This window comes from Phoxinus phoxinus (genome assembly GCF_949152265.1).
Source record: "Phoxinus phoxinus genome assembly, chromosome: 3".
Lineage (NCBI taxonomy): Eukaryota > Metazoa > Chordata > Actinopteri > Cypriniformes > Leuciscidae > Phoxinus > Phoxinus phoxinus.
The window spans coordinates 26,675,689-26,688,021 of record NC_136878.1 but is presented as its reverse complement, the minus strand read 5'-3'; the positions used below and the strand labels follow the sequence as shown (position 1 = coordinate 26,688,021).

General features: G+C 38.6%; 2 protein-coding genes across 2 annotated transcripts; one reads left to right on the top strand and one right to left on the bottom strand.

Moving 5' to 3' along the window:
- Positions 1–688: 688 nt before the first annotated feature.
- On the bottom strand, positions 689–5,365 carry LOC306994840 (polyubiquitin-C). The gene is made up of 2 exons (XM_079605747.1): positions 5,226–5,365; positions 689–3,149 (listed from the first exon to the last, which is right to left on the bottom strand). Exon 2 carries the CDS (start codon positions 3,147–3,149, stop codon positions 858–860), a length of 2,292 nt encoding a protein of 763 aa, XP_079461873.1. The 5' UTR covers positions 5,226–5,365; the 3' UTR covers positions 689–857.
- A 2,428-nt stretch (positions 5,366–7,793) lies between these two features.
- On the top strand, positions 7,794–12,029 carry cenpv (centromere protein V). The gene is made up of 5 exons (XM_079607414.1): positions 7,794–8,047; positions 8,291–8,389; positions 10,564–10,633; positions 10,724–10,838; positions 11,035–12,029. Exons 1-5 carry the CDS (start codon positions 8,022–8,024, stop codon positions 11,169–11,171), a joined length of 447 nt encoding a protein of 148 aa, XP_079463540.1. The 5' UTR covers positions 7,794–8,021; the 3' UTR covers positions 11,172–12,029.
- Positions 12,030–12,333: the final 304 nt, after the last annotated feature.

Here is a 12,333-nt window from a genome sequence, read left to right as displayed (position 1 = left end):
CATCATAGTAATTTCCTAGACTTAAGGCTTATTTTTAACGTTTACCAGGAAAGCCCAATTCAAATTAATTGACTTTGGTCTTCCATAAGCAGGTTTCCATTTTTTTTACTTCAGTTAGTTTTAATTGCTGACCAAAAACAAATAGGTTAATTAAGAAGGTATGCAAACCAATTCGTAACAATTTTTTTAAAGTTACGTTAGAATTTCAGCTGGGTTATTTTAACAGACACTCAATGGCACACTCCTAATTTATAGGAGCAGCTGTTAGAACAGGACCACCACAGGTGTTACTGAACTAGATTTTCAACCCAGGTTCTTACCAACCCAATATGGAGTATAATATAACCAAAGTATGTATCTGCCATACAGCTTTTAAATTAAACCATATTTAATAATAATGTAACATTTTCTAGGTACTCAAGGCGCTTTACATGGAAGGGGGAATCTCAACTACCATTTAAAATAAAAAAAGCAAACAAAAAGAAACAATACCCCAACTTCGATCCATTATCTATAGAAATGCTAGTGCTTGGCTCCAGGAATTTATATTTGCACATGCCTACAAAGACAATCTTATGTAAACTAAGTGTTGCTTTTGCATTTCCCTGAACATTTTATTTTTATGAAAATAAAAGTCCCATTTCACCAATTTTAACTTTTACCAGAAGTCATGCACAAACACAAAATCCACAATTTTAATTTCAATGCTTTATTTAGTCATTTTGAAGATAAAAAAACAGGTGAAAAAACATTAACATGTAATGATTCAGTTAAAGTATGAAGAGAAAAGGAGAAAAAGTGTTGAGTGCATGGGGCTACTGAAATAATTCAAAATGTCCATTCCTGACACTGTCAGTTTAAATATCTGAACCTCCTCTGAGACGCAGCACCAGATGCAAGGTGGACTCTTTCTGGATGTTGTAGTCGGACAGTGTGCGTCCATCTTCCAGCTGTTTGCCAGCAAAGATCAATCTCTGCTGGTCAGGGGGAATGCCTTCTTTGTCCTGGATCTTGGCCTTCACATTCTCAATGGTGTCGCTTGGCTCAACCTCGAGAGTGATGGTCTTGCCTGTCAAGGTCTTGACGAAGATCTGCATGCCTCCCCTGAGACGCAGCACCAGATGCAAGGTGGACTCTTTCTGGATGTTGTAGTCGGACAGTGTGCGTCCATCTTCCAGCTGTTTGCCAGCAAAGATCAACCTCTGCTGGTCAGGGGGAATGCCTTCTTTGTCCTGGATCTTTGCCTTCACATTCTCAATGGTGTCGCTTGGCTCGACCTCGAGAGTGATGGTCTTGCCTGTCAAGGTCTTGACGAAGATCTGCATGCCTCCCCTGAGACGCAGCACCAGATGCAAGGTAGACTCTTTCTGGATGTTGTAGTCGGACAGTGTGCGTCCATCTTCCAGCTGTTTGCCAGCAAAGATCAACCTCTGCTGGTCAGGGGGAATGCCTTCTTTGTCCTGGATCTTTGCCTTCACATTCTCAATGGTGTCGCTTGGCTCAACCTCGAGAGTGATGGTCTTGCCTGTCAAGGTCTTGACGAAGATCTGCATACCTCCCCTGAGACGCAGCACCAGATGCAAGGTGGACTCTTTCTGGATGTTGTAGTCGGACAGTGTGCGTCCATCTTCCAGCTGTTTGCCAGCAAAGATCAACCTCTGCTGGTCAGGGGGAATGCCTTCTTTGTCCTGGATCTTTGCCTTCACATTCTCAATGGTGTCGCTTGGCTCAACCTCGAGAGTGATGGTCTTGCCTGTCAAGGTCTTGACGAAGATCTGCATGCCTCCCCTGAGACGCAGCACCAGATGCAAGGTAGACTCTTTCTGGATGTTGTAGTCGGACAGTGTGCGTCCATCTTCCAGCTGTTTGCCAGCAAAGATCAACCTCTGCTGGTCAGGGGGAATGCCTTCTTTGTCCTGGATCTTTGCCTTCACATTCTCAATGGTGTCGCTTGGCTCAACCTCGAGAGTGATGGTCTTGCCTGTCAAGGTCTTGACGAAGATCTGCATACCTCCCCTGAGACGCAGCACCAGATGCAAGGTGGACTCTTTCTGGATGTTGTAGTCAGACAGTGTGCGTCCATCTTCCAGCTGTTTGCCAGCAAAGATCAACCTCTGCTGGTCAGGGGGAATGCCTTCTTTGTCCTGGATCTTTGCCTTCACATTCTCAATGGTGTCGCTTGGCTCAACCTCGAGAGTGATGGTCTTGCCTGTCAAGGTCTTGACGAAGATCTGCATGCCTCCCCTGAGACGCAGCACCAGATGCAAGGTGGACTCTTTCTGGATGTTGTAGTCGGACAGTGTGCGTCCATCTTCCAGCTGTTTGCCAGCAAAGATCAACCTCTGCTGGTCAGGGGGAATGCCTTCTTTGTCCTGGATCTTGGCCTTCACATTCTCAATGGTGTCGCTTGGCTCAACCTCGAGAGTGATGGTCTTGCCTGTCAAGGTCTTGACGAAGATCTGCATGCCTCCCCTGAGACGCAGCACCAGATGCAAGGTAGACTCTTTCTGGATGTTGTAGTCAGACAGTGTGCGTCCATCTTCCAGCTGTTTGCCAGCAAAGATCAACCTCTGCTGGTCAGGGGGAATGCCTTCTTTGTCCTGGATCTTGGCCTTCACATTCTCAATGGTGTCGCTTGGCTCAACCTCGAGAGTGATGGTCTTGCCTGTCAAGGTCTTGACGAAGATTTGCATGCCTCCCCTGAGACGCAGCACCAGATGCAAGGTAGACTCTTTCTGGATGTTGTAGTCGGACAGTGTGCGTCCATCTTCCAGCTGTTTGCCAGCAAAGATCAACCTCTGCTGGTCAGGGGGAATGCCTTCTTTGTCCTGGATCTTGGCCTTCACATTCTCAATGGTGTCGCTTGGCTCAACCTCGAGAGTGATGGTCTTGCCTGTCAAGGTCTTGACGAAGATCTGCATGCCTCCCCTGAGACGCAGCACCAGATGCAAGGTGGACTCTTTCTGGATGTTGTAGTCGGACAGTGTGCGTCCATCTTCCAGCTGTTTGCCAGCAAAGATCAACCTCTGCTGGTCAGGGGGAATGCCTTCTTTGTCCTGGATCTTTGCCTTCACATTCTCAATGGTGTCACTTGGCTCGACCTCAAGGGTGATGGTCTTACCAGTGAGTGTCTTGACAAAAATCTGCATCTGTAAACAAATTAAGAAAAATAAGATTAGCAACCATACATAAACCAATATAAAAATATTGGTACACATTCAGTTACAGCAAAATAAAGGCAGAGCTCTTCCATGAATGCTTAAAGCTTCAGAAAAGAGATGGCCTAGAATTTGTTGGAAAACCACACATAAAATGTCCCTATGCTTTAACAAGTATCTGTTAGGGATGGGTGTATTGATGCTGAAATATTGATATATCGATACCGTACCAAAAGTAGCCTATAATATGAAACCATTGATGCTTTTGGGAACCGCAGCATAGAACAATGTTTGTTTTTCTGTCCTCTGATACGTTTTAGTTATTTCTAGGGGTGTGCACGAATAGTTGAATATTCTATCTGTAATTATAATTCGAAAAATACTAGCCTATTTGAATTTTACTACATTGCTTTGCTGGCTGTAAATGCAGTGAATCCATGATAAATGGCAAGCACTAAATCACGCAGATATAATTAAATGCACTGGGTGGCGCTGTGGAGAGCGTTTAACAAGTTTTTTGTATTCGATCTCATAATGTCGTCGTCTGCCTGGCTAAGTTTGAAATTATTTCGATGAAAATTCTTACTAAATGATCTTACAAAATGGAATTACTTTTGACCACATGAATTAAGGAAACGGTTATCATAATACAGCCTAAACCACCACAATGAGAAGTCACATGAAATCCAAACACCAGTCGAACGAGGAAAGACAGTGGTCCATCACTGAATGCACGACGGGTATAATAATAAACAAAACTGTAGCCTACATTGTTTGCAATTAGTACATTTATTGTTATTGTTATAAATCATAGCCTACACTGTCAGAATAAAAAGGTTGCATTTTATGGGTGCAACAGCCTGTCACTGGCAGTTTCTCGTGAAAATTAACCATGGCTTTACAGTGGCCATAGTTCAACTATAGTATTTATAGATTTCCATGGTTTCCAATACAGTAAACATTTTAACCATGTGTAAACAAAGATGTAATCTAATAAATTGCAATTAAGGTGTATTGAATGTTAAAATACCTCCTTTCAAATATAATGTTAAGAGGGTAGTTACCCATTTTACTCTTAGCAATTTAATAATTTCAAAGTTCTGTTTAGAGGTATCAGTATCAATATCGATGATACCAGCCTTTGAAAACATCAGTATTGTATTGAAACCAAAATAAGTGGCATTGCCCATCCATGGTATCGGTGGTAGTCAATAAGAAAATTATGGAGGCAGTTCTGTCAACCTCAACCAATGGCATGAATTTAGGGTGGGGCTAAACATTTGTATGGGGGGAGGGGAACTTTTTCCTGCCACAGTACAGCTGTATCAAACATGACAATACATCTAGCTATGGTGTATCAGTGTGTATTAATATTTTTTTTTTATTAAAAAGTAATGACCAAATAGGAATAAGGTATTCTAGCCAAATCCATTTTATTACAGTGGGTTGTCTCTTTCAAAGGACTGCTTCCCGAAAAAAAAAAAAAAAAAGGAAACGCATTATATAGCACTACAAATTTCGATGAAGCCATTTTCCTCAAAGACCTTGAAAGGCAAAATACATGAAGTAACAGTTACGTGCTAAATCGTCTTAATTGTATTAAAAGTTATATTGAGTATTTGTTTTTTATTTTCAAAAAGGGAGTAAGTTAAACGAACTAGCAAGAGGACAGACTACAATATACTTTTGTTTTATTTAAAAACTGTAACGTTACTGCGCAACACCAAACATCCTCTTCACTAACATGGCGGCTGTACAGTAACATCCGGGTTCTTTGTTCAAAGAATACTATGAATCAGCAAAAATACATAAGACAAAACTGACCAAATCGAAAGCATAATACACGACCTTCACAATTAACGTTAAATAAAAAATACATTTCGGTAACCTAAGATGTTCAAGCTCACTACTTAAACGAACGCATTATGAATAACATAATACAGGTCAATACGTTTAACGTTAACATTAGACATCCAGAAAACGACCGTATCAATTCAATAACCACAAGAAAAACGAAACATGAAGTCTTAAAGAATGTTATAAAACCAACTAAATGTTGAGTCTTACCTTTTATAACGCTCACTGACAGTAAAATTGCCTCTGAAAAATCGTCCTCGTCGTACTGAGAAAACTGCCGGTTGAATGCGAATGATGCTGCATTTATACAAACCCAGGAGCGTGACGTTTACGGTACGTCACATGACCAGATTCTTCCGCAGTCAAAACCTTTATTTGTTAAAACATTTAAATATGCTTTACACTAAAGTTTTTTTTTTAAACATTCAGGAATGGTATGTGTTGTATCCGTATTTTAAGTGTATAATTATTATCATACAGTATCAAAAAAGGAAGTCCCCAGAATATTCCAGAATGGGCTATTCTGGTGGTACACCCGAGGCAGTGATTGGCTGGTTGGGTTGTTTGTTCTCTTTGCTATTGGTGAATCAGACTATTGGAATCTGGACCAGACAAAGAAAAAGCAGGCTGTCATACAGTGATAAAAAAAATAATAATCTGGAATACTTGACACTGTCTTAAACCTAATAATTGTGCTAATTATTTTGCTAATAATTGTGTAAAAAACTACAACCTGTTCTGCATGCTTTTAACTTTATTTAAACCTATAAATATAATAGGCCTACAGAAATGACAGGCTGTTATTCCTAAAAGAGTGTTTGCTCAAAGGCATGGTTTCTTTACAAAATAACTGTCCCATGAAGTACATTATTTGTGTTTTAGCCAAGGCTGTTGTGAGACTTGTGACACTTAATATAGAACACAACTTGTGATGGCATTGCTTTGAAACATGTTTGCCTCAGACAGACTCTCCGCAGTATCCGTTGCAGCAATGTAGGTCATTTTCTCTGGGTGAGCAGACAGTAACTCAGCTGTTCACCACTGCGACAAAGCTGGGTCTGAATTGCAAAAAAATAAAAAAATAAATGATGGGATTTCTTTGAAGTTTTACCTTGTTGGAGTTTTTGTATAACCTGTTATTAAAGAAAGGTGTAGGCCTAATGCTTAAATTGAAATAATTGTCATGGGGCTTAATTCTGTATTCTATACTGTACGATATTGCCCGGTTTCACAGACAAGGCTCAAGACTAGTCCTAGACTAAAATGCATGTTTGAGCTGTTTTAATCTTAAAATAGATCAGTGCCATTGTTTGTTTCATGATGTGCTTTTTTTCTAAGGCACGTTTATAAAAGCTACTTAAATGTCCTAATTGAACTAAGGCCTAATCCTGGCTTTATCTAAGCCCTGTCTGTGAAACCAGGCCTAGTGGTGGACAAGAAACTTTCTGTTTATTCCCATGTGACTTTGTGTTGCCATGCATGAACAACACTACAAACAAGATGAACTAGCTCCAAGCTCTAAGGTTTTCTGGTTACCTCCTGTATTCTTTCATCAGCACTTAGAGTGCTGTGGGCATGCTATTCAAATAATCACCACAAAATAGTTACCCAAGTTAGGAAAACATTAATCAGCTTGCTCTTCAAAAAGAGATGGTATTGTGAAAGTGCTCTTTGAGCCTTGTTTATCTGGACGGTCATCCTTAGTCGATTAGTATCGTTGTGGAATCAGGTCCCTGTTAATTCTTCCATGAGCTTGAACAGCTGCTAAAAGATAATCTAGATCACCAAACTGGGCCAGTTTTCTTGAAACTGAGTGGGGGTGAAGGTGTTACATTTAAACTTATTTCACTACTGATCATATACTGAAACTAACAAGTAAATGTTAAAATAATCACCATCTGAAGGTTTTAGAGGGCAAGGACAAGATAGTAATCCTTAAGATAGCGTAATCATCAGTTTGTTTTTAGGCTTATAGATATGGCCTTGTCTGCCGTTGGGTCTCTATGTTAACCCCGTGAGACTTGGCATTTGAAAGTACTCTAATATTATCACAGGCTGGTCAGCATTTATGTTCATGTTATAAATTAGAGATTATTTTAGCTCACTGCTCCCCTAAAGTGAAAATGTAATTTGTAGTGATTTTGCTTTTTGTTTTTAACAGCAAAGATAAGCTATATTTTCTATTGAACAACTTACAAGGAAATTGTTTCTAAGACAATTACGGGAAACACATAACATAAATGTTCTTAAGTTCACAAGAAATTTCCTGGTTATTATCGCCCGACCCACATACACATCACACGAGCTGCCACATCACCAGACTGAACTCAAAAAATGTTTGTTCAGAAAGATAAAGATTACGTGTACCTTGAACTTTCAGGAGAGTGTGTTTGTGCGTATATCACATGAAATATTTAACATCTACATCAATCTCAGACATTATAAACAGGATGTTAAGAAATAATAATGTTATTTAGGCAAACTTGACTGTTTAACATTTTTACCACATTGTCAATATAAAGTACATTTAAAGTTTTATATAACACATCTTACTTCTGTGTCAAAATACAAACTGTTTAGGCTCATTTGGAATTTATATATAAAAAAACATGTCTTTCTATTTTATTTAACAACACACTGGCCAATGTGATAGGATGTTAGCATTAGGCTACACATTATTTGTTTATATTTATACACTACAATTCAGTCTATTTCGAAGAGAACAAGTTTTCTTTCTGCTCTGAGTCTGATATTATCGTGGACTTTGTCTGGGCTTGTTTTGCAACAACAGCTGAACGGGTGGGACCAGATGACGCCGAGGGCAAATGAGCTGGCTGAAGCATGTGACCCAGCCAGTCAATCACGAGTGTGTGTTTTGTAAGCAGGGCGATGGGTATCAGTCAAGTATATAATGTTCAACAGGAGAGTATGCCGTAACAGTTTAAACCGGTTAGGTTGTAGACGACAAACAATTCCACCTTTACCATATACAAAGGTGCTAAACGAATGGCGTGCGTAACTAAAGACGAAAGGTAGCTATATAACCTTCACTTTCACTGCGCAATGCAGACATTCAGTGAAGTGGACAAAACTGTGATCGGAAAAAAAGAACATTCATTGGCACACATAAAATACACGGGTGTTCATTGCTTGCTGCCCACAAAAAACAACAATCCCTTCAAAACGCGAATGAAGTTTGTTGATTACATACATTGGTAAATACATGAGCCAATGAGGCATATCGTCTCCTGATGTAAATGATCTGTTTTTCGCAGGGAGCGTGATGGTCTTGTGAAACACACCGGAGGTTGTCACTGCGGCGCGGTGCGGTTTGAGGTGTGGAGTGCTCCAGATTTACACGTGTTCAATTGCAAGTAAGAAACATCTTCAGCCATTAGCACAGTCACAGACAGTACAATGATCTAATCGTGTGCTCACGTGGATTGCTTTTTTAACCGAATAGTCATTCGCAAAGCATCACGTGGCGTGTCATCTGGGTCATTCCACGAAAGGGATGTCTTTTACTGAAAGATCGTTCTGCCAGGTCTTTCTCTACAAAGAGTATAATCTATTTCACGTTGAACAAAAAAAGACATGACGGATATTATGACGATGTCGTTATGAAATATTTTTTATCTATGGAATTGTATCCCTTCCTAGAGGGTTAACAGAATCAGAAAGAGCTTTGCCAAGTATGTTTGCACACACAAGGAATTTGTTGTGGTGACAGAAGAAGAAGCTTCCAGTACACCGAGACAACAACAACACACACAGGGCTGAACCAACCTGGGTGGGAACATAACTTGAAGTACTAAATAAATATTATGTCCACTAACTGTGAATAATACATAGGCCTATGCATTATGTGAATATGGGTTGGTTCACTGGTTGAATGTACGGTTTAATTACAAATGTATTGGTTTATAGTAGCCTACATTGTATAACCGCACACATTGGTTTATTTTAGATACATTGATTTTATCAAGTACACATGGGTTTGCTCCTGTCTCATTTACAAAGACGTTGTCCCAGTATGTAGATGCTTTAAATCTAATGAAAATTCAACAGGCCAGATCAAAAATGCTTTTATTAAACCACCTACTTATGTCTGTAAGTGTGGTGTTAATTTATTAATGTTGTATGTACCATACTTGTGTATACCTATGTATACATGATCAAAGCAATATATACTTGAACAAACCAATACTTGATTAAACCAGTGTACACTTCATCAAACCAAAGTATCTAAACCAGTGCATGCTTGAAGAAACTAATGTATACTTAAAAAAAACAATATGTATTTAGAGTTATGTGTATTTGGCATGCTATCCGAGGGGAGGGCTCCAACCTCAGAATTTGGCCCGAACCCAGAGTACAACCCACATATCCTTGGCTGGGATAGTAACCAGCCGAGAGTGAGAGTAGTGGTGGTGGAGAATACTGTCGAGGAACATAGTTGAGTCTGTATATATTATATATATATATATATATATATATATATATATATATATATATATATAGGCCTCCTCTCGTGCTGATTGGATAGATCATTTGAACGTGTTCCTCCCAAACTTTGTTAATAAAACATCATATACTTGAACAAACCCATGCATCTAAACCAATACATTATTGATGAAGCTAATGTATGCTTGAACAAACCCACGTATACTTGATCAAACCAATAAACCATTATACTTGATTAAACCAATGTATACTTGATCCAACTGATGTATACTTCATCAAACCAATGTATCCAAACCAATGTATACTTAATCAAACCAATATATATATATAACTGATGCACCTAAACTCATTGATCAAACTACTTTATCTAAACCTATATATATGTGGTTATACCAATGTATTATAAACCAAAGCGTTCGTCATTAAACCATACATTCAACCAGTGAACCAATCCACATTCACACAATACATGTATTATTTCCTAAACGGCCTCTCATTTTATGTGGCGTGCAGAATGAGGAGCAAAGCCACTTTGTTAGCAACTGAGCATTATTTAAATGCCACAGCTTACCTGAGTGAGGGGGCATCATGGTAGCTTGTCTGTATTCATGGTAAAACTGCTGAAATGTGTATCTAAGATGCATTTATATCTGGTTGTCTAAAATGTCTTCATTTCATGGATATCGATGAGTCGAGCTTTCGAATTGCCTAGGCAATTTTCTTTTTTGTTTTATGTAGTAATATTCAATGCTCTGCTATCTGTATTTGCTCAGTAGCTTTTAGACAGTTGTAGTAGCGATGGGTTTGTTTACCGTCTGACAAATATGTGACTTTGCGTTACGTCATCATCGCACCCTTTCGTTAATTCAGACTCTATTCGTCTCTTCAGTGCTTCGCTGGCACCGGCTCCGGCTCGATAGAGGAATGGAGAGAGCAAAAATGCCTGTAATAAAAGTTGGTGCACAAGTTGGTGTCAGCTTTTCATTGTTAGAGTCATTGTATTCACATTAGAGAGACTTTTCATGAGGTAACCCACCTACTGATGGTTTTGATTGCTGTTGTTTTGATTCCTGTTGTGTCTCAGTTGCAGTATTTGCACAAAGAAACAGAATCGTCACTTCATTGTGTCAAAATCCCAGTTCACCTTGCTGCAGGTATGTGTTTTGAAGCATGTACACAGGATCTTTTTGAGCAGAATGCATAAAATGTTAAATTTGTTATAATTATATAATTATGTTTCATAGGGATCAGACAACATGACCACGTACACATTTAACACACACATGGCCAAGCACACATTCTGCAAAACGTGCGGCGTTCAGAGTTTCTACACTCCACGTTCCAACCCTGATGGATTTGGTGAGTTGAATACAAGGCGGACCATTATTGTTTTTTGTTTTTGTTTTTTTAACAGACAATTCTTACCACATGTTATAGTCAAACCGTACTTTACCTTGCTTTGTTTTGAACTATGGAGCATTTCCTTTTTGATGTGAAGAAAAAGTTTTCTCTTATTTGGGTGCGTTTTTACATGTATTTTGCCATGACTTTACAGGTGTGGCACCTCATTGTTTGGACACTGGAACAGTGAGAAGTGTGACTGTGGAGGATTTCTGTGGGCAAGACTGGGAGGAAAGTATGCAGAAGCATCATACCATTAGAAGTATGTCAAAACCAACAATGGACACATAATTGACGGTTTCCTATGGCCTTTTGAGTAGTTTGACTTTCAGACGGCAGCTTCAGCCAGAAGATTTAAGAGGCCGTATACACATTTATTTTCAAAAAAAAAAATTGTTTTGGTAGTTCATTTACAAGACAATGGCTCTTTAGGGGCCTGAAGATGCAACTTTTGAAACGGGTTTTAAAGTGCAAGTTTTTGAAAACGATACCGTTATCGTCAGTGGTGTCATGCGTATGCATATTGTGTTCGCTCTATAGGAATGCGTGAGTATTTGACAACGCAAACAACAAAATAACATCAACTACTGGCCTGGCAAGCATAATACAGCGTTTTTAGTCATCATCGTTTTGACAACGTTGTCGTCTGTGCATGAAACCAGGGAAAAAACGAGTTAACAATATATTGTTGTCGTGTAACCTTAGATTGTACTCTCTGCTTCTTAAGACATTTTTTATCAGTGTAATTGTTGACAAAATTCACCTTAACAGACACAAATTTACAACAATATTTCTCTTCTGAAAAAAAAAAATGGTCCAAAAATATTGTATAATATGAAATATTATTTTTCAATTACATACTGTCTAGACCTCCCCCTATATCCTAGAGCTAATTTCTAGGCATTTTATGATGATGAAGGGACAATCTCTGGTATTTTTTATTAAGAAATGTATCAACAGGAACATTTTAATGGTAAATGGAATGGTAAAACATACTCGTAAAATGGAAATCATACTCCAATAGATATTTAGGACATCAAAGGAGGATTGATATTTGTATTGTCTTCCAACTTTGTATTGAGGATGTTGTGTCATGTATAAGGAAAACAACCAAAACCATTTATTTTCAAAAAGAAAAAGTTCACGGTGTTTTTTTTCTCACTTTATCAAATTTATTTTAAACAATTGTTGCATTACTCCACATTGTTATATGTATATATTCATAACTCAAAGTCAAAACAGAGAACATCATGAACTTCCTAGAAATACAGATTTGCTCGGAAAGAATTCAGAAATGCATGCCAGTTTTGAAACCATACCGAATCACAAAATTTGGTACAGTACTTGATCCGTTTGGAACAGTGCTTTAACTTAAGTCAAATAACAACAGTAAACGCAAATGTAAACAATATACAGAATCAAATGTAGTTTTCTCCATTCCCTGCACACACAA